We start from the raw sequence: 20,269 nt of genomic DNA on the forward strand, positions 1-20,269 counted from the left end.
CACCAGAAAAACATTACTACTTTTGCTTGACAATGTGACATGCATCAACACACAACTAGAAATAGGCTAAATACCTCGTGCATTCTCATGGTGGTGAATTAAATAAACCCTAGTGAGCTATTGCCTGCGCCTTTCGTTTTTCTGCCTCTTGAGACTTCTAAATATATCCAAGATAGCGTGTTAAAGTTAAGCATTATGCACTTTGAAAAGGGTAAAAAGACAAGACAAGTATTTGCATTTTAAAAAGCAGCTGTATTCGACTATAAAGGCATTTCTAATCCAGTGTCTCTAAGCCGTTCTCTTTATTTTCAGTGTAAAAAGCCTAGAATCTATAGAAAAAAAGTAGTACACCCAAAAGGACATCTCATAAGAAAACAATCAAATGAACCAGATACCCATTCACCAGGCAGTTCAATTAAAATAGAAACACCATTTAATTACCCTCAAAAGATATATATTTCCATATACATATATACTTATTCTCAAGGCTGTTGGTCTTGGCCAAATAAACTGACCTCATCTTGGCCATATCAATATCTCAACATTTGAAAACAACTAGAATGGAAATAAGAAGCACAGTAAAATACCACTGGCCACAAGTAAGATCTCATTTTGAGTGAGGAAATAGTCTATAAAGGCAGTGTGACATGCACACAAACATCCTCCAAAACAAGTGCATAGACACATAATCAATAATACAAAAACACTCAGGTTCCCTTTGCCCATCTTCTCCATACACAGCACCTTTGATACAGCAGTTAGGGTTTAAGTTATTTTCACACAAGCTCATATTTGCTGTCCAAAGTTTCTTTGTGAACTATGGCATCTCAGGTGCTGGTGCATCTTGTTTCTTTTCTCCATTTCACCTGGTAACCTTCTCATACATTTCCAAATTGTCTGTAGCACTTCTGACGCAGTGGTTGATTTCAGAAAATGCAATAATCTGTTGACAATCACAGCATTCCAGCATTTTGTTCTTACAGTAAATATGGTCATACATTATCCCTGAATACAAAAAAAAAAAAACCTGATTGAAATCAGCCTTATAACAAATAAGAATTAGCAGGATTTTTGTGTAAAAACATGGTTACGCTGAATCAAAATATTAACAAATGGGAAAGAAAGCTGTGCCTATTGTTCTACGGCCCATTGTTATTTTAATCATCAAAAGCACAACAAGAACATACAAAACAAGGACATATGGCATTGCCGGTGCGCTTTTGGTGAGTACTGAGGCCGTGCCCGGGATACTGTATATATGAAAGTGATTTTGCATGACATAGTACACATAAGCATTTGTCTGATCACGTGTGTATGAGGAACCGAGTATCAGCGAGTTTAAGTGTCCAGGAGAAAACGACATTCCTGGGCTTTAAGGGAAGGCGCAGTGAAGATGGATTCCTTTGGCCCGGAACCGCATTTTATCTCTCCCTCCGTTACATCTGATACACGCCACAATTACGTGTCTCTCTTTTGTAGCTCCTGAATAAAAGCTAGAACCAAAAAATTAAGCAACATTAGTCATCTTTTACAGTTTTACACAATGGCTTAAAATGCACTGCGTAACGTCTCTCCATGGAAATATTGTTGTTTAACTTGGAAGTTCCACAGTGGCATTTAACATCTCAACAGACAAAAGCATGGAACGCTACCAGGCTAAGTTACAGGTCAGATCTGTAGACAGGCGAAACCACTCAAAGTAGGAATGTGTTTATCGAGACATTTTTGGACGATAAAATAACAATAATTGAATAAATGCAAGCTCGATATGTTAAATGTTATAGTGTGGAACATTTCAGACAATGTAATAACATTATGGGCATTATGAGGTGGCAGACCTCCCACTAGCAAAGTTATATAGAGCACATTTAAAGTTAAATCTCACCCCCAATTATCTCCTCTTTCACCTTCTGTAATTCTTTTCGCACCTCTTCAAGGATCTCCTAAAAATAGAAACAAATAGAAGAGCATTATATTACTTATGTATTTATGAAAGTACATCAAATGTGTAGTTTTTGGGCACAAACCTGTTTCAGTTTTTCTAAGTCAGAGTCCTCAAAACCACCACCTGAATCATTGTTGCCTGTTGGCTTTGGTCTAACATAATTCAAAAAAGAAAAATTGTTAGTTAGTTTGAGAAACAAAACAAAAATTAGATCTGTTTTTTTGTTGCTTAACTGCAAGAGAAGTCACCACCATCACAAGGAAGAAGGAACATTTAAGTTGTGCAGATAGAAACAAATCGTTAAATCTTTGTAATTATTATCATTATTATTTTTTTCGACACTGCATTAGTCACAAGTGTTCCAGACTTTCACCACAAAACATCTATACAGAAAGGTTGAATGAGGTGAGTCATTAACAGTTTTTTTCCGCCCTAATCCCTATGAGCACATGCCATTTCCCCCTCTTCCTCTCTCCCTTTCTCTCCCTCCGTTATTTCCCTTTTTCTTCTTCTTACGGTATAGTGTAAAACGCATACTTTGAACACGTACAACTACAATAGGACTGGCGGTAAATGCACCTTTTCAGTTGGCTGCCAGCCGGCATTAAAAACACAACAACATGCCATCTCCTTCACCATTAGAGGGTGCTATCTGTTACAGAATAGAAAAGCCCAGCAGTTTACAGCCCTTTGCAAACCTGAGGAAGGAGAAAGCCAAAGGAACTGAGGAATGAATGACGCAACAATGAATATACCTGGAACCTGAGGAAACGGAGTCCATGTTCTTGCTGATGGAGTTATTCCTGTTAGTAAGACATAGACTGTGTGCTTAGAAAGGTGATGGGAATGCGGAGGCCCTGGTCCATGGAGGAACATCACACAAGACCAGACAAAAACAGACACGCGTTTTGACACCCACCTGATCATTGAAGACTTCTCCCAAGGTCTTCTGACGGAGTCTGTGGACAACAAGAAATGTCTGGAATAAATTACAAACCCTTTTTTAAGATTAGATTTTTAAAAACATATTTGTGGCAAAGTCCTCACCGCTTTGATTTGGAGAGCTCAAATCATCCTTACAAAACAAACACATACAGTTAATAAGTAGCAGTTCTTGACAATCATGTAAATCCAAAGCAGAAAATCGGAACTCCTACATTATTTTCATTTTTTTTTAAAGGTGCCTTCTCACCAGAATTTGCAGCTTTTCTTCTACAAAAAAGCAAGTGTTATAGAAGCCAGCTTGGTGCAATTGGCATACAATACATTTATTGCTTGATTGCTTGTTCTAGTATAACTCACCTTCGTGCTAAAATGGCACTCATCTCACCCATCAGACCTGCTCCTCCTCCACCACCGATCGAAGAATTACTGCTGCGACTTGCATCAGGTTTTGGTGAATCCTCCTGCTGAAAGAGAAACAGAAGACATGATTATAATTTAGATATAAATTCAGGAAAAATTGCAAGCATCAAAATGGCCTTGACATTACAAGGAATGTAAAAGTAACAAATTACAAGTGAGGCATACAGAAGAAACATTGTATAATACAGTGTTCCAGAAGACTACCTTTGAAACTTTTTCTACAATGTTTTTAGAAATACAAAGAACCAGTACACAGCAAGTACAAAATAAACTACAATATTGTATGAATATGTATTGCTCAGTGCAAAGGGGAAAATATATAACTCCATTATTGGTCAACTGACCTTTGAAACTTTCCGTAGCTTGGTTGCTGCTAAAGCTGCCGCTAAGCCCCCACCTCCTCCCAGACCGCCGCCTCCATCTCCTCCACCAGAGGGCAGTGGTGGTGGTGGTGGGATCCCACCTGCAGGAGGGGGACCTGGGGGTGGAGGAATGCCAGCGGCTGGTAGGCCTGGTGGTGGAGGAGGGGCTGGAGGGGCAGGAGGAGCAGGTGGGGCAGGTGGGGCAGGAGGGGCAGGTGGTGGAGCAGGTGCTGCAGGGGCCATGGGTGGAGGTGGAGGGGCTGGAGGGGCCATGACGACTGAAAGAGAAGAGGACATTTACTACATGTACAAAGGAGACAAAGATACCACTCCATGGCAACAGTGGCTGAGCATTTTTGCAGAAATTAGCACATGGCTACATCTGGTGTGATTACACGCATTACACAACTGTACACAACTGTACACAAATATACACAACTGTACACAAATGTACACAACTGTACACAAATGTACAAATGCCCTGACCATAAACCTCACTAATCTATGTATACATTGTAATTATACAAGTTGTTTAATGTGTAATCATTATTGCTAAGGTAATAATTAATGGGGATCCAGAATAAATAAATACCAGCTGATTGTGTTTACACAACTTATCAGCAGTGTTGGGTAAGTTACTCACAATGTAATACATTATACATAGTCATAGTGCTAAAAATGTATACATTGTAACCACTCACATTATTTTTGAGTTACTTTTGATGAAATTAATGAAAAGAAAATTCTTGGAAATTAAGGGTGGCAAGATACAGACTGGATAATGGACATAATACCTCAAACCTCATATTTAGTCTTCTGGATGTGACTTTTTCTGACCTGCAGCTGCTTGTCTTTCTCTCTCCAGTCTCTCTCTTTCCAGGCGTTCACGCTCCAGTCTCTCTCTTTCCAAACGCTCCTGCTCCAATCGTTGTTGTTCCAATCTAAAGATACAAAGCACAAGGTCACCAAGGTTCTCTAGTAGACTTATCATAAATAAAAAAATACACTGACAAAGATTCAGATGAATTTAACCATCTTAACGGACATATAGAGTTGCTCATTTGTAAACAACTCAATGCACATGATTTAGCGGACTATATGCCATTTAATTAATGAACATCTGGTAGGCCCACAGCTGGATAAGATGGCCTAATTCAAGCTGGATCACATTGCCTCTGTCACATCTCCCTGTTTAACACAACTCCCACAACTGCTCTGTGTAAAATACTATTAATATCATTGTTTGTTGTCACAAGCTAACTATGAAGATGAGATTAAAATAGTTTACCCAGTTTACAAATTACACATATATATAATAAAAGATTAGTTTAAACCATACTAAAGCAATTATATCAATACTACTTTACTATTAACAGTCACTAAGGAGGATTTAAAACACGAGGTAGAACACGCGCTATCTGCCTGACCAATCAAGTCTTATCCTGCAAATGATCTTCTAGTCTAAATAAGATTAAAAGGTTATGCCAAGTGTATGCCTGGTATCACCACACAGTCTCTCTGTAGAAAGATACTGGTGACTTAATATGAATGGTGTATGTTTGGCTGTCAGAAATATAAACGCTACTGGAGCTAAAGCAGGTTTATGCGCTGTCAGGCAAAGGGCATTAAATCCACATATGTATGTGGCATAAGGCAAACCCAAGGTCAGAAAAAAAGATGTGCATTTAGCTATAGCATTCAAATTAGATTAAATTAGTTATTCAGGTGCATTTTTGTCATGGAAACAAATTTCGATTTTATTGTTAATAAAATTGAAACCTAAGGATAACTATACTATGGCCCTCAAATTGGAGCGATCAACATTACCTTCTTTGTTGTTCGATCTCCTCTTGAGAGGGTCCATTTGGCACTGCTCGAGGAAGAGTTGCATAACCTGGGGGGAAAGAACTTCCATGAGTTCATCAGCACATAACTACTTTGACAATTACAAATCATATTTTACGTCATTATAATCTTAGCAGCCTCCAGTTTGCCCTTATGGTCCCTACAACTATGCACAAGGGGAAAGTCTAAGGCTCCATCCGAATTGGTTATACAAGTCTAGGAAGCTCGTTTCCTGATCATTGACCTAGATGTGTGTGATCATCAGCCATGTCAAGGGCCTTCCAAATTTACAGCAAATCATTTAAGTTAGGAACGAGTCAAGAAAGGCGCAGTTAAGCTTCTTTAGCGTAGCAACCGCAGGAGCTTCCTAACCAGTGCTTAAGAGGCATGATGAGGCATCCCAACACTCAATTTGAAGAATTTACAAAGTACACTTAAAACATATCCTTTTACAAAAATCATCTGTATCAATAGACTCCATATACCCACATCTGCCCATTTTGTTATGAGTCTAAAATGTTGTGCACTTTTGTTAACAACGCAAAAAAAATCAGCGCAGATCTTTATTTAACAGTAACAGTAATTTAACTCATGCAGTTACTTGTGTTATTTAGGTACAGTCGTGATGGAATCATTGATTGCAAACCTGAACATTTTGTTTCTCAAATTCTCATGTCAGCCCAGTAGAATTGTGAAGGTTATTTTGTGTTTTTAGTACCAAATATTTTATTTTAAACTGAATATATGTATTTTAATGTTTTAAATTTGAATTATTTGAACGGATTTTTTTTAATATCCAATCAAGTAAAAGATATTCATCATTAAATATGAAAATTATGTTGAAAAAGTCAGTACAGTGCGCCATGCTTTAAAAGGATCAAGCTGTAACAGGATTTTAATCTACAAAATACACATAAACATCCCCAATGTCTTAATGGGAGTAAATGTTTAAAATATATATATATATTCCTATATGTTTTGTTTGTGTGTAATGTCGTTTTAATGCAACGCAAATTTCAAATCCTGGATCTGACAAAGTATTACCTATATATTATAACTCAAACACACACGGAGTTCTGCTGTGGGAAGACTAATACTTTATTAAGGAATTAGACTGAGCAACTCAGTAACTCATTAATGGACATGTGGACTTTAAGGATTCTACGGGCCCCAGACTTATAAGGAAAGTCATGGCACAAAATGAAGAGCAAAAGTCTTAAGTCACCTGTTTGTTCATGTATTGCTATACCTGCATCTGCCATGGAGTTGAGCACCTCCAGAGCATGGGCCATGCCATTGGCAAATAAAGTCGCATCCTCCTTGCTGCCAAAGTTGAGACCCCAAACTTGTCGCGCATCCCGCCATTGGTGAAAGTTCGGTGTGGCCTGGTTATACTTTAAACTTCTTACTATTGGACAATTTATTACCACCTGCAAAACAAAAGAAAACAAATGATGTGCATACTAACGTATGTCATAAATAAAAGAACAGAAGTTGGACTTGACACTGTTGATAATACATTTAGGCATACTGCCATCGTTTTATGTGGCTTTAAAAGAATGATTAGTTGTGATTCACACCTTTTTCTATCTAATCTAAGAATAATGATACAAAGAATAACTACAGCTTTTGCCAAATAAATGAGAAGCACAATAATTATCAAATATTTATTCCAGCCAGTCGGGTGAGTGAAGACCACAAAACAAGGAAAAATAGTTTTGGTTTAGAGGGGAGCCTGAAAGTGCCGAGACAACACTAGTGTCTAGATTCCACAGAGATGGGGGAGTGGAGTAGAGGACAACAAACACAAAGAGGCCAAACAAGTTTTAAACCTGTCCATTCTTTAGGCATTTCAAAAAATAAACAAATCTCCAAATGGACAGAGGTACATTTGAAGGATGGTAGTTTTGAGTTACTTCTTTTATGTTTGAGTAGTTGTACATTTTCTATCCATGTCTCAAATAACACACAGTGAATGAACACTAGGTCACAGGAAATGGTTGACAAGGCAAACTATCTCACAGGAAAAGCAATCCACTCTAAAAAGGCATCCCCGGGGAGCTATTTCAGGCCTAAATGTTTAAACCGTTAGAGACTGAGGCAGCAGGGGGGATCTAGTCATGTCCCACCCAAAGTTACTTTATCATACTGTAAATCTGCTTGCTCAACTTTAATTACTCAAGTGAATGTGTGTTAATTATAAGCAGTTTTGGTCATAAAAATGGCCAAGCACAAAGCCAATATAATATACATTTTCTGCTACTTTGTCCAAGTCAAACATTTGAAATAAAAGTGAATACCAATACTAATTAAAGCCGCGGTACCAGCAATGATGGCTCTCGCCTCCCGTGCGACCGTGTTTTGATCTTTAGACTAGATCCTTGGAAGACGAGATCCTTGGAAGACTTTATTCTTCTAGACTTTATTCTTCTAGACTTTATTCTTCTAGACTTTATTCTTCTAAGACTTTATTCTTCTAAGACTTTATTCTTTTAAGACTTTATTCTTTTAAGACTTTATTCTTTAGACTTTATTCTTTAGACTTTATTCTTTAGACTTTATCAGACAATGTTGAGTTTTTCACACAATGGGTAGGTATAGAGTAAATTTGTTACATGGGTATTAATTATTTCCAATCAGACCCTAAAAACGTATTAGTGAGTGAAATATGAGCTCCGTAGATCAATTCCAAAAGGCGTGACTTGTCCTTGAAAAAACAGGAAATTAAGCCTTTTTGAGGGCGTGTTACGCGGAGACCATAAGGAATATCAACATTGTTTTGAATATTTATTCAATTTCAATGTCTTTAGATGTCCGATTGTCGATCTGACAAAAAACCTAGGACAAGTACGATTTTGAAAAAAAAAAGTAAAACGTGGCGGTGCCACTTTGATTCGACATGGCTGACTTCCCGTTTATCTTAGAGCAATGCTGCCAGGTGCGTTTTACTCGTCAAAGGTAGCTCTATCACTGTTCCAAGTGTCATGTGCATAGGCCAAAGATTAAGCATTACCTGTTTTTTATTATTTGAACTAGTCAGCACTGTTGCGACGGGCGTTCTTGCAACCTCCCTTTTATTCAAGTTCGGGCCGAGCCGATCGCATCTATGTCCCCATGTGGGACTTTCAATGTTCAGGGGGTCAAAAATGCCCGAGTTGTGGCAAAATGACCGAGGAGGAGGAGGAGGAGGAGGAGGAAGAGGAAGAAAAGTATTTTAATTTAATTGATTTAATTTATTCCCTTCAAATTAACTTATATTAACTACTTACGGTTGCTGATAGCCCTAGAATAATCAGCATGTTAAGTCACTAAAGAAAGGTTCATGTAGCACAAAGCTGACATACCTGCTGGTCTGTTTGCATCTTTCGTCCCACTATCCTGAAGGCATTGTTGGTTGGGTTGTGATAGATCTGAACTCTGCTAAAAGCTTGGGGTCCATCACCTGCAGGAAGCCACTTCTTATTGCCATCATCATAGATCATCACAGTGGCCCGAGCCTGGCAAATACTTGACTCACTGTAAAAAAGCCAACATATAAAGATTATTAGCGTGGACAAATGATGAGCCATAGTGAGTGCATTCAGTTCGCAGATTACTAAAAGAAAGATATTCTATTTGAAAAAAAGTTGCTGGGCAGTAGACATAAAAAAATTAGGCAACAAAGGCAGGAAGTAGTGTCTAGGTCCAGTGGATACAAGGCTTCACCTGCTCTGTATCATACCTACAAAAATTGCCCTATTTGTACACGCTTCAAACCTGAATATCAACACCGGAGAGAGGCAAACATAGTTATACATTGGTATTTATTTATAACTATTCAGAAAGCTTAACATGAAAAATGACTTGACTTGAAGCATTAAATGCATCGACATGCTTTCCCCCGATTCCTGATAAAGTGCCTTTATGCCAAGGATGCAGTTAAGTTTATAAACTAATAATTATACTGCCCAATCGCCCCACTTCCCTTCTTCTAACCCCTGCGCGTTGCTTATAGTCCCATAATCCACTTCTCCCCCCTCCATCTGTCCCACCCGTGATACAATCTGCTTCCTGTGACACAGCTCTGCAGACACCGCCCAATTCCTGTTGCCCAGGCTGCCTAATAAGGAATGTTTGACTTTAAAAAAAAAAAAGTATATATATCAATGTTCACAGGTCTAGGATGCTCCCGTTCAACTGCTCAAACTTAAGCTTTCCATTTAGAAGTTACAGCATTATGCAATTTTTAAAATAAATAAAAGATTATTACCAGTGCAACATTTATTGGATTTCGCTTGAATGTTTGATTTTATCCAGATAGATGGACATTGTTTTCCAGGTCACATCTCATCCAGCCAAATAACCAGTCCACTAATCTCCAACAGCACAACACAGATACTTTGTATAGTAGTGTCATAATAAGCTGCAACAAAATATATGTATTATTTATATTGGTACAACTAAGACCACTCAGACATTTAAACTAGTATACAAAATAGACACTCATTTGAGCAAGTACTGTTATTGAAAAAATACTAATAATAATGTTTTTAAAATTACATAATTGGGACAACATTTTACCTTTTCTGAATAGTTTTAGAATAGGCATTATCTTTTCTCAGGCACCATGGGAAGACATAAAGCTAATGTGTAGGCCAGGCGAAGCTTATTGGATAAGGAGGAGGGGACAGACATAGGAACGGGAAACAGTTGCATTTTTAATGGCAGTGAAAGCGAGGATTCAAAGTGAGACTGAGAGTAAGCGATTGCATTATTGATACAACTACGGACACTGAGACCTTAAAAGCCGATATGCCGCACACAAGGACAGGCAGGTGCACACAGCCACACACCTGTCAACCTGCACCACACATGGGCCACTGAGCAAGGCCCGCTGGGCAGGAGTTCCCTCCATGGGTCTTGTAGTACGGTAACGAGACGCTGGCCTTATTGGAATAAATCATGACAGCTGTAACTATAAACAATCTATTCTGGTCATTTTGGACCACAAGCCAAAAGTATGAGCTGATGGTGCTAAGCTAACCAAGTCAGCAGTGTTGCCCCAAGATATTTTTATCTTGACCACAAATGCGTCAGAAGCTGATGCTCTAGGAGGATTTGATTAAAAAAACAACCTTAACAGCAACAGAACTGTGGTGTATATGATGTGAATATGAAGTAGTGCTCTGAAGTATTGTTTGGAGCTTCGTCATCCCTGTGCAGTGCTGGTCAGTGAGGGGTTAACAGGAAAGCGCAGTGCAAGACTGGAGCACTTAAGACATGTCTGTATAAGGCTGTGCACTAAGTGCTGGCAAGTACAGTCAGGCCCAGTGGCTGTGTGTCCTCCCTCTGCTGGTGTTTACCTGACCCTCCCACTATACTCCGCTCTCACTAAAATAAACCATAAGAACAGTGGCTCAAAACCTCAAATACAAAGATACTTCTCATTGGGTAATATTTTCAAATACAGTTCAGGTGACCGCAAACATAACCCCATATTGGTAAAGCGGACAATGCATTTATTATCAGTAATTGAACATTCACACAGAAAGGGACGGCAACATGATGATTCTGTAACTGCTATTGTGATTTTACTAGTATGTGTGTGTGTACGTGTGTGTAATTTATTCACATGTAGGGATGTCACAATGTAAAATGTTTGCATTATGAGTATTGTATTGTTTAATTTAAACGTCTTGATTTAACTATTAACACCAAGACCAAACAGCAGTAAAATACATCATTTTTGATAACATTTCCTCTGGTCTGTGAGCGGCTTTATGAAATGATAAAGTTAATAAGTTAATAATACACTTATAATAATACAAGTTAACATAAACAGCATCCTATAAAAGCCTTTTACATTCAGGTTTACACTTTCAGAGTAGACCGAACTAAAATACTTATTTTTTTCATTTTTTTGTGTGGGATTATAATGTGACCTGAATAATCATGATGATCGATTAATCAAGGAATTAACTGCAGGGATACAATATTAACGGTAAACCATCATTACATTATTAATACACATCCATACAATAACACATTGTATTTTAATGGAGAAATTGTATAACAAAATGTTAGATCAGGTTTAGGTTGAGGACTGAAAGGACATTCATCTATTGAACCTGGCCACTAAACCAACATTTGTTACTTTGCACAATGGAAGTGAAAACAAGAAGTGAACAACAACCAGAGCCAATTTGGAAAAACCCAAGTCTTAACAAGAACAGGAGTATCAAATTTGTCAAGGGCTAGTTACGCAAGTGTGGGAAATATGTTTGCATAATACATAATTATTGCTCATATTCATATTTTTTATAGAGAACTTTACCTTTATTCAGAAATGGAGACTATTGTTAAATGAAACAACATTTACAGTCTTTCTCCTCATCCGCATGTTGAAGCATGCCACTCACAGCAGTCACACATGAGCTTGCTGCGGGCTACTGCTTTCCGACATCACGAGTCAGCAACAGAGACAGACCTCTATCTCAGCCATTCTCCAGAATTTGTTGTAAAACTTTGATTTGCAACGACATGGCCAACGTCTGCACAAACGTGTCTCCACTGCTTACAAAACCTCCTGGCATTCTTTCTGCGCTTACTCACTCTTTGCCTGGCACCGTTAGAGGTGACTTGTGGGATACTCGCGTCCAAAACCCATTCATCCGCATGCAGGCTGACCACTTCACAGAAACAGTTCCCTGCCGTCAGTCATGTGCATGTGGCAGGGGCAAATCTGGCACTCTCAATACCCATATTTGGAAGGAACTCACCTCTGTGTGCTTTTCTCTCTGCTCAATTCCTTTTACAGGTTGGTGCACATCCCCCAACCGACTATGAGCCTGCTTTGGTGAATGAAAATAAATCTACACAGCTGTTCTGACTTGCACACAGCCTTTTGCCTCGGAGCACGATGACTTAGAAAAATCTAGAGTTGACTTGAGACAAAGATACAGCTGAGGCTAGGGCAAAGACTACACTATGAGAACTGTTATAGCACATTTTTCAGCTGTTAAAACTGATAAATGAAGAAAAGGGGGGCGGTCATATAAAAAAAATTGTGTAAAATAGGCCTGAAAAGATTAATCGCAATCAAATTGAAGTCTTAGCAAAATGTCCTGAAATACAAGTGATTCTTTTATTAGTTTTATCCGTTTCAGTCTTTGACAATTCTCCAGGATGCATGAAATGTGAACAGAATTATATTATTGAAACACAAATCTAATCGCAAGGCATTAGACATTATCCCCAAATCGTGCAGCTCTATTTTAAAACAAATGCCCTGCCTCTCAAATTCATTCTTTCAAGATGTTTGTTTTGACCCATAAGATATAGAAGTGCCATCTACTAAGACTGTATATCTGTGTTGCTCAGATTTATTGCTCCCATTGATTACAAATATGCAGAAATCAAGCCAAAAATAATACTTTCCGTTTTGAATTAAATGGGCTCTTGTTTTTATTACGCCGAACATCAATCACAAAACATCACACATCATCTTTCTGTACACAGCTTACATTTTGACTGTGCAGACATAGTTTCAAATAATCAGTTTTAACAATGACCCAAATGATGATTATTATTATTTATTTATTTTTCTTTCATAACCGAGGCAAGGCAAGTTTATTTGTAGAGCACAATTTGTACACAAGGCAATTCAAAGTGCTACACACAACAGGAAAAAAATGCATTAAAATCACAAAGATATGACAGAAATGACTTCATTTCTATTCATTCAATTTACCGTATTTTCTGGACTATAAGTCACACCGGAGTATAAGTCGCACCAGCCAAAAAAATCCATAATAGAGAAGAACAAAACATATATAAGTCGCACTGGAGTATGAAATGTGGTTGCAAGTGTGAAAATAACAAATAATATAAGTGTATAAGTATAAATATAAGTATAAGTCGCACCCCGGCCAAAACTATGAAAAAGGTGCGACTTATAGTCCAGAAAATACGGTAACAGTTTTGCTGACATGGATCATACATTTCGTCTGTGCTTCGTGATCCGCCAGATGGAAAACCAAATCTATTGGACCACACTGTGCAGACACTCTTTTCCATATTTATTTGACATTGCCAGAGTGACAGGCGTCTCCGGGACGGGCACATAGCTTTTAGATTGATTCTTTCCCATGTTTGACCGTCCCTAGACGTCAAGGCGCTATCTGCCTCTGCACACCTTTGTGCTGAGCGTATGTATCTTTTTACCACAAGCAGTCTTAGTATGACTTAATAGTTTATCAGTAATCAGTGCATACACCAGACATGGAAACAAACATTAACAGTCCTTTGTTAAGTTGGGAGTAAAAAAGACATGCGTTTGATATCAGCTTCACAAAAGTGCAATCCATTATGCACCATTAGGCAGTGGTCCTCCTCTGATGCTGACCGTACAATACATCACCACTGCCTTCAAACCCTGAGAGTATTTGGACTGACCAAAACAGTAGACCAAGACCACCGCTGAGACCATTTCCCACACAGGCACACAACTAGGGATTTCAAGATTACGCAGTTAAACGTTTATGTAAATTGTAAAGTACTAAAAGGGTTAGACATCTAGGGTTTCATAGATTTTGCAAGCAATAAAACGAATATAGATCTTGTGTGAGGAGTGTGTGTGTTTTGTACAGTGGCCTCCTGATCCTGCTATATAGAGGGATGGGTCAAATGCAGAAAATGAATTTATAAAAATATACCGGCTTACCTTACTTTATTTCAATTCAATGTGTAGTTAAAATGTAAACCTGTCCTACAAAAGGAGAAGTAAATTGCTTTTTTTGTTTTTTCAAAATCTATGACTATTTACATCATATTAACTTACATAAACTCAGTGTTTGATTGGAGATATATTTGCGGAATGGTCACCAGATATGAAAGTGAATTCAAGTTTTTACTGTCATTTATTGTCACTGTACAATTGTGATGTTACTTCAATAATAATAGTAACAATCAAATCTGATATAGTGACATCTCAAACTTACAATTATAGCACCGAGAGAGTCTTCTTCTTTAGACTAAGGCCAAAATTCTGGATTACAGTTTGAACGAACGCTCAAAAAAGAGGTTTTGTTTACAGCTGAGGAACCTATTTTAGAATCAGAATCAGAATAGTAGGCATGTATTAAAGAAAAACTATTAAAATCTACAATGAGATAAAAATAAAAACAGGCTTACTAAGTACACAAGCTTACCATGTACACAAATTCACAAACAATAAAAAAGGAAGTAGATATTTAAACCTTTCTAACGTCTTCCTAGCTCTCACGATCCCTTTGGCTCATCACTAGTATTCCCCTGCACAGCTAATGAGCAGCTCTCATCACAGAGTGACTCATGTGGCTCTTTCTTACAAGTTTGAAAAGATAAAATGTTTAAACAATTAGATGAAGACTGTTGAGGAAGAGGTCTGACTTTTTTACAAATACACTTTCCAGGGGGGAAGACAAAACATACCAATTATGAGAGAGAGAAAGTTGGACAGCTTTAAGGTTAAGCATTGAAATGTTAACAAGCAATGCCTAAAACCTCTTTTCCAAATGGAGGATGTTCCAGCACAAACAGTGATGCTGCAGCTGTGGCTGAATGGTGCCGGACGAGCTTAAGTAATCATGTAATTAGATAATGTGCTCATTATCAGAATCTGAATCGGCTGTGGAAGACCAGGGTCCAATCTTTCAAAAATCTCTCCGAAATGTTGGCCGTTATTAGATTATCTTGCTCATCCTCTTCGGTTGGACGTTATCAATTATGCATTACTAATACACTATCAATAGTAACCTGGACACTAGATTTAAACTACGTCAAACAAAGGTAAAAAAGAAACATTGTTAGTTGTTGAGGAAACTAATGACAAAGTGCACAATAGCAGGTCTTGTAAGAAAGGCCACACACTAATCCACATCATATAATGGCCTATTTATGAGTATGAGAAGTGGGAGGACCAACTGGGTTAAATTGTTACCGTTGTGGAGGGAGTCACCACACAAACTTTACAATATAAGAGTGTTTTAGTAATGAGTGAGTTAAGTGTTGGGCCGACAGGCTGCCACACATCAGGACAAATGCAGACTTCCGTGAACAGGTCATAAATGTCAATGGAACATTTGTGTGGAACTATTCAGTGTAAAAACTTGAGCTGAATTATATTTTTTATAATTATGTTTAACAATGTTAATATGAAAGTTGCAAGCATAGTCATCTAGGGATGGGATCAATATAAATAAAACTACAATTGTTTTGCGTTGAAAATTACAAAGAATTAGACCTTTACCTTCATATCAAGATTTATTTTTACTATCATTACAATAGAGTCATCAAATGATGAAAGTACTGAAATCTACCATCTGAATGAATCAAATTACAAATATAAATGGTAACTTTAAAATTAGTTTGGTCCGTATAAAATGTGATTTTGCCCTATTTAAAAAAAAAAAAAAAGATCTTGCGCAGCTTTAGCCATAACAAATATTCATGAAGCAAGAATGTCCCAGTGCAAACAAACACTTAGTGTAGGACAGGCTCATTTCACAGTTGTTCTTAGCAGTTGCTTTGGAACTGCTTTTGCTAAAAGCGTTCATGAAAAACACTCACATACACAATACAGTGTGGCATTGCTAAGCATGAAAAATAACTGCTACAATGCTGCTGGACATAAGCTCATGATGCCAAACACTTAGTGGAGATAACAATATTAACATCACTGGTGAAGCCACAATTCCTTCCGGATGCCGGGACACAACGAAGACTAAATAGAAGAAGGCCATTTCCTTGCTTTTAAGGCTGATCAATAAGTTAGTTTCAAGTCTACAAAGTGCGTAGGATTGTGCTGCGGCATCAGAGGGCCCTTTTTGGCATCGCTTGCAGGTATGTACAGAAATGAAGAGGAAAATCATTAGACTGTAGACAGTGTTACACAGCATATTACTCCTGTCTGCTCGAGCACACACTTCAGAGAGAAGAGTGAAGCAGCCGTACTCCAGTCACGTACAAGAGTCAGAGCAACCTCGTCACTGAATCACAGCAGAAGACGGTCACAGCTCTAACAATAAACACTGACTCATCACACAGGTGGTGCACTTCCTGTGTCTGAAACAATAGGACAGACATGATCAATTGATGAGGACCTTAGTGCAACAGTCAAATGAAACGGGTCACGTTATTGCACAATATGACCATATTATGAGGCCATATTCTAAATTAAGGCAAATGTTGAAATTATGTCTTAATTCGTGGCTTTCAGATTCTATGAAGTGATAATGTTTCACAAGGAGCAAGAGTCATTTTCCTTATTTATTACTTATTTACTTTACCTTTCATAATATTTGTATTTAAGATACATCTGTTTGATTATAGTAGTCAATATTACAACACAAATCAGTGAACCAAAGTCATTTTATGTGCCCCCCATACAATACAACATACAACACTGTTATGTCATGGTAAGTCATGTTATGTCTAGCACAAAACTATACCAAAGCATTATGGTCAGTCACAGGCTGTCAGACTTATCTGTTCCACTTGGTTAATACAGTCCATCTACTAAGTAACTATTGAAAAAAAGGCTATTCACAATCCAATCTATTTTCTTGGACACTTCAAAAGCCGGTCTGGTTTGTTTCTTTGCCACTTTAACCATGTGTCCCATGCAAACATCAACATACATGTCCAGGCTTACATTTTTGTATTAAAATGGCAAATTAAAATCCCAGGCAATGCAAAATCAAAAGTCTCGGTGTGCGTTTGCATTTATTTGGGCTAAAATTGTGAACTTTTTGTCCAGTCGGTTGGACTTCTGTGTCAACATTTACATTCCACAGAGACAATGAACATAAACATGGAGCAGCATTCCAGTCTTCACCTATTATCCACAAGGTGAAACGAGCTGGCTATAGGCCTCACTCAGAGTGACCACAGAAATATCTAGAGCTTGACCTGCAATCAAAAAAACACAAAAGGCCATCCCAAAAGTAATAGATGAGAGTTGGGATGGGCGATATTGATACAAATTAATATCAATATTTTTAGCAGCGTCTCGATAACAATATACAAATTATATTTTCACAATGCATCAAGAAAGTGTTAAAATAAGTCTGTGAATGTTCAAGTGCCACACAAAATGTGAACCATAAATGGCAACAATATCCCTTGGGAGACGGCACAAAGTTTTCAAGCTCTTTTTTCATATTCAAATCCTAGACAATACACTCAATATTCAAAATTATATTATTATTATTATTATATTTCCAAAACAACAATTGCATATTTAAATAAATCTCACATCTCTAGAGGAGTATTGTTAAGTGCACAAAGCTATCCGTCCAATGCCAAATGAATCACTGTTACAACTGGAAAAGATGTGCAGAATAGATACTACAGACCAACCCAATCTGAGACCGTCACCGAAATTGCAGTGAGATAAAGAAACTAGTTACACAGGTTATCGACACTGAAAACAGCACATTGTTCCTGACTCAAATCTAGATCAGACAATGTTATCTACAAGCGCAAGTGGGGGAAAAGCAGCCCAGAGAAACCCCAGCCCCAAAGCACTGGTTTCAGACCATGTAATTGCCAACTGCACAGGCTGTAACAGGATGTGGAATTTGTGGACATGCGCTTTCCATGGAGCTATTCAGTTCCTGGTGCGAAGATCTACGTTGCCAAAGAGAGAACATGGCAAAAAAAACAAAGTGCAGGTTTAATGCTGTGGTTGTGTGTGGCAGCAACTGTGCAAGTGGAACTGCTGCTGCTGCTGCTGCTGGCACATCAGACCAGGAATTTACCACACAAATGGACCATGGACAAAAATAAACCACCTTTCTTTTTCCAATGAATGACCAACTGTGAAAGTGCTACACCACATATCTGGATGACAAAAAGATAATTCCACCAGTGCAGAGGGGAATGCATTCAAAAGGTTTTATTTGGTACTAAATTGTGCATTGTTTGCCCTGATGCGAACTTGGGTTGATCCAGTGCCAGTGATTGTTTAGTTCTAGTCAAGTCCGGGTTTAGTTTTGGTTTAGTCCTGGTTTAGTCCCGATTCGGATGTTGTGTGTGCGTTGTGTGCGTTGTGTGCAAGTGTAAACGCACCCCGAGACGCACAATTACATTATGTGTGCAAAAGCCTACAACTGTGATCCAACCGACTTGACCAAAAACAATCCTGACAAAACCAGGCCAGCTTCAAAAATCCTGCCAAAACAAAGCGCTATAAAACACGTTGGGACAGAACGCTCAACTGAATACAACACAAAGGTCATAAAAATAAAAAACTGCTTCGCCAAACGTCACCAAAGTTGGAACGCCGCGATCAACTTATTCCCAAGTACAATTTTAGACAAGACGTTCGCGTCCCGGACAGGTTCATCCACACCCATGAACTATGTCCTCTTTTTTGTGGAGGGGGGTGAAATAGTCGGCGAAGCGCAAATGTAGCCTGGGAACACAATGAAGATGAAGGGGATTTGAGCCGCTTTTACCCACCTCATTGTTCGGCCAGAGTGGAGAGGTCGAGTCCGCCCGCGCGTGGAACTTTAGCTGACTTCAGTGCGCAAATCCCCGCGTTTCAGAGTCAAAATAGCGCCATGAGGATCGCCCCGCAAGCCGAAAACAAATGTATCTAACCCCGCATGTGTGGCAGTCGGTTGCGGGATAAAAGAGCACACCTCGACGATTTCCTGGTTGTGTGGAGCTGGAGAAGAAGAGGAGGGAGGGACACACGCGCGCGCCCACACACACCAACCAACCAACACACGCGCGCGCGGGGGGGAGTCTACAGTGGCGCGCGCGCACTATTTCTGTTGTGCTTTCTACGCGCCGAACCAAAAGTACACGACTCCGCGGAAACACGCACGCGTCTTCTCCCGTTGTTTGTGAAGCGGAGAGGGGTTAAAACAAAAAAAAGCCGCGCGCGGGATCGTGGGACTTTTCCGCCGCGGTCCGGTCGGTCTTGTCACGGAGTAATAACGTGGCCCAACCCGCCAGCTTCAAAGTGGCCCACAATCCCAGGGTGCGTTCGCGTACGTCGGGACGCGGCAGGACGCAAACCGAACACAAGTCAGTCATGTCCTTATAGATCCATGGTCGTGTCCAATAAATGTCGACAACTGGCCTGACAAATAGTAGACTGCGTGTAAAGACAACGAAAACTTTTTTTAAGCTGGCTGTGCGTTTGACTACAGTTGCTATGAGACAGGTTCGGTACTTGGTGTTATGGGATTGCGCGTGTCGGTTTTTACGTCAAAGCAACATTTTATCCAACCAAAGTCCAGGCCAAGTCGCATGGCCCGTGCTTCTTCAAGGGGTGTTTTTAATATCGTTATGAAAGGAAAATGCATGTTGAGTGTCTAATACAGCCTAAAGATGTATAGATGCAAGTTTATGAAATGGAATGATAAAAAACTGAGACGGCAATGGTGTTGTCTATGTGGAGAGTTTGGTTGTTTGTTTGTTTGTTTGTTTGTTTGTTTGTTTGTTTGTTTGTTTCCAGTAATAAATACAACATGGCCTGGACGCATCTGGGCCAAGTTTAGATTTTTTGTTTTTGCCAAAGCAAGATCTATCTATAACTATTTGCCCATGACAGTAACTTCCACTATAGGCCACTATAGCCTATTAGCAATAGACTTAATCCCTTCTTTATAATAGCATTAGCCTAGCCCACAAGAAGTCATAATGATATAAACACTACTTAAGAGCGGTCCAAAGGTTAAAACCACCATTTAAACATAACTACTGCAAAAAAAGATAGAAA

At 38.8% G+C, this 20,269-nt stretch overlaps 1 protein-coding gene across 2 annotated transcripts; it reads right to left on the reverse strand.

The window, feature by feature from the left end:
- Nucleotides 1-231: 231 nt before the first annotated feature.
- On the reverse strand, nucleotides 232-19,229 carry vaspb (vasodilator stimulated phosphoprotein b). 2 transcript variants are annotated; one of them, XM_072453403.1, is made up of 14 exons: nucleotides 19,000-19,226; nucleotides 8,862-9,033; nucleotides 6,767-6,947; nucleotides 5,500-5,566; nucleotides 4,510-4,613; nucleotides 3,655-3,950; nucleotides 3,248-3,354; nucleotides 3,103-3,157; nucleotides 2,993-3,020; nucleotides 2,865-2,904; nucleotides 2,701-2,748; nucleotides 2,028-2,097; nucleotides 1,886-1,943; nucleotides 232-1,493 (listed from the first exon to the last, which is right to left on the reverse strand). In XM_072453403.1, the coding sequence occupies exons 1-14, from the start codon at nucleotides 19,002-19,004 to the stop codon at nucleotides 1,459-1,461; spliced, it is 1,266 nt and encodes a 421-aa protein (XP_072309504.1). In that variant the 5' UTR covers nucleotides 19,005-19,226; the 3' UTR covers nucleotides 232-1,458. The 2 variants fall into 2 exon arrangements, 1 of the variants encoding a protein (XP_072309504.1); XR_011928098.1 differs by having other exon boundaries at nucleotides 2,701-2,904; nucleotides 19,000-19,229.
- Between the last annotated feature and the right edge of the window lie 1,040 nt (nucleotides 19,230-20,269).

Source organism: Eucyclogobius newberryi, unplaced genomic scaffold (genome assembly GCF_026437365.1).
Source record: "Eucyclogobius newberryi isolate DKJ021-1_F unplaced genomic scaffold, fEucNew1.0.hap1 SCAF_10, whole genome shotgun sequence".
Classification (NCBI taxonomy): Eukaryota; Metazoa; Chordata; class Actinopteri; order Gobiiformes; family Gobiidae; genus Eucyclogobius; species Eucyclogobius newberryi.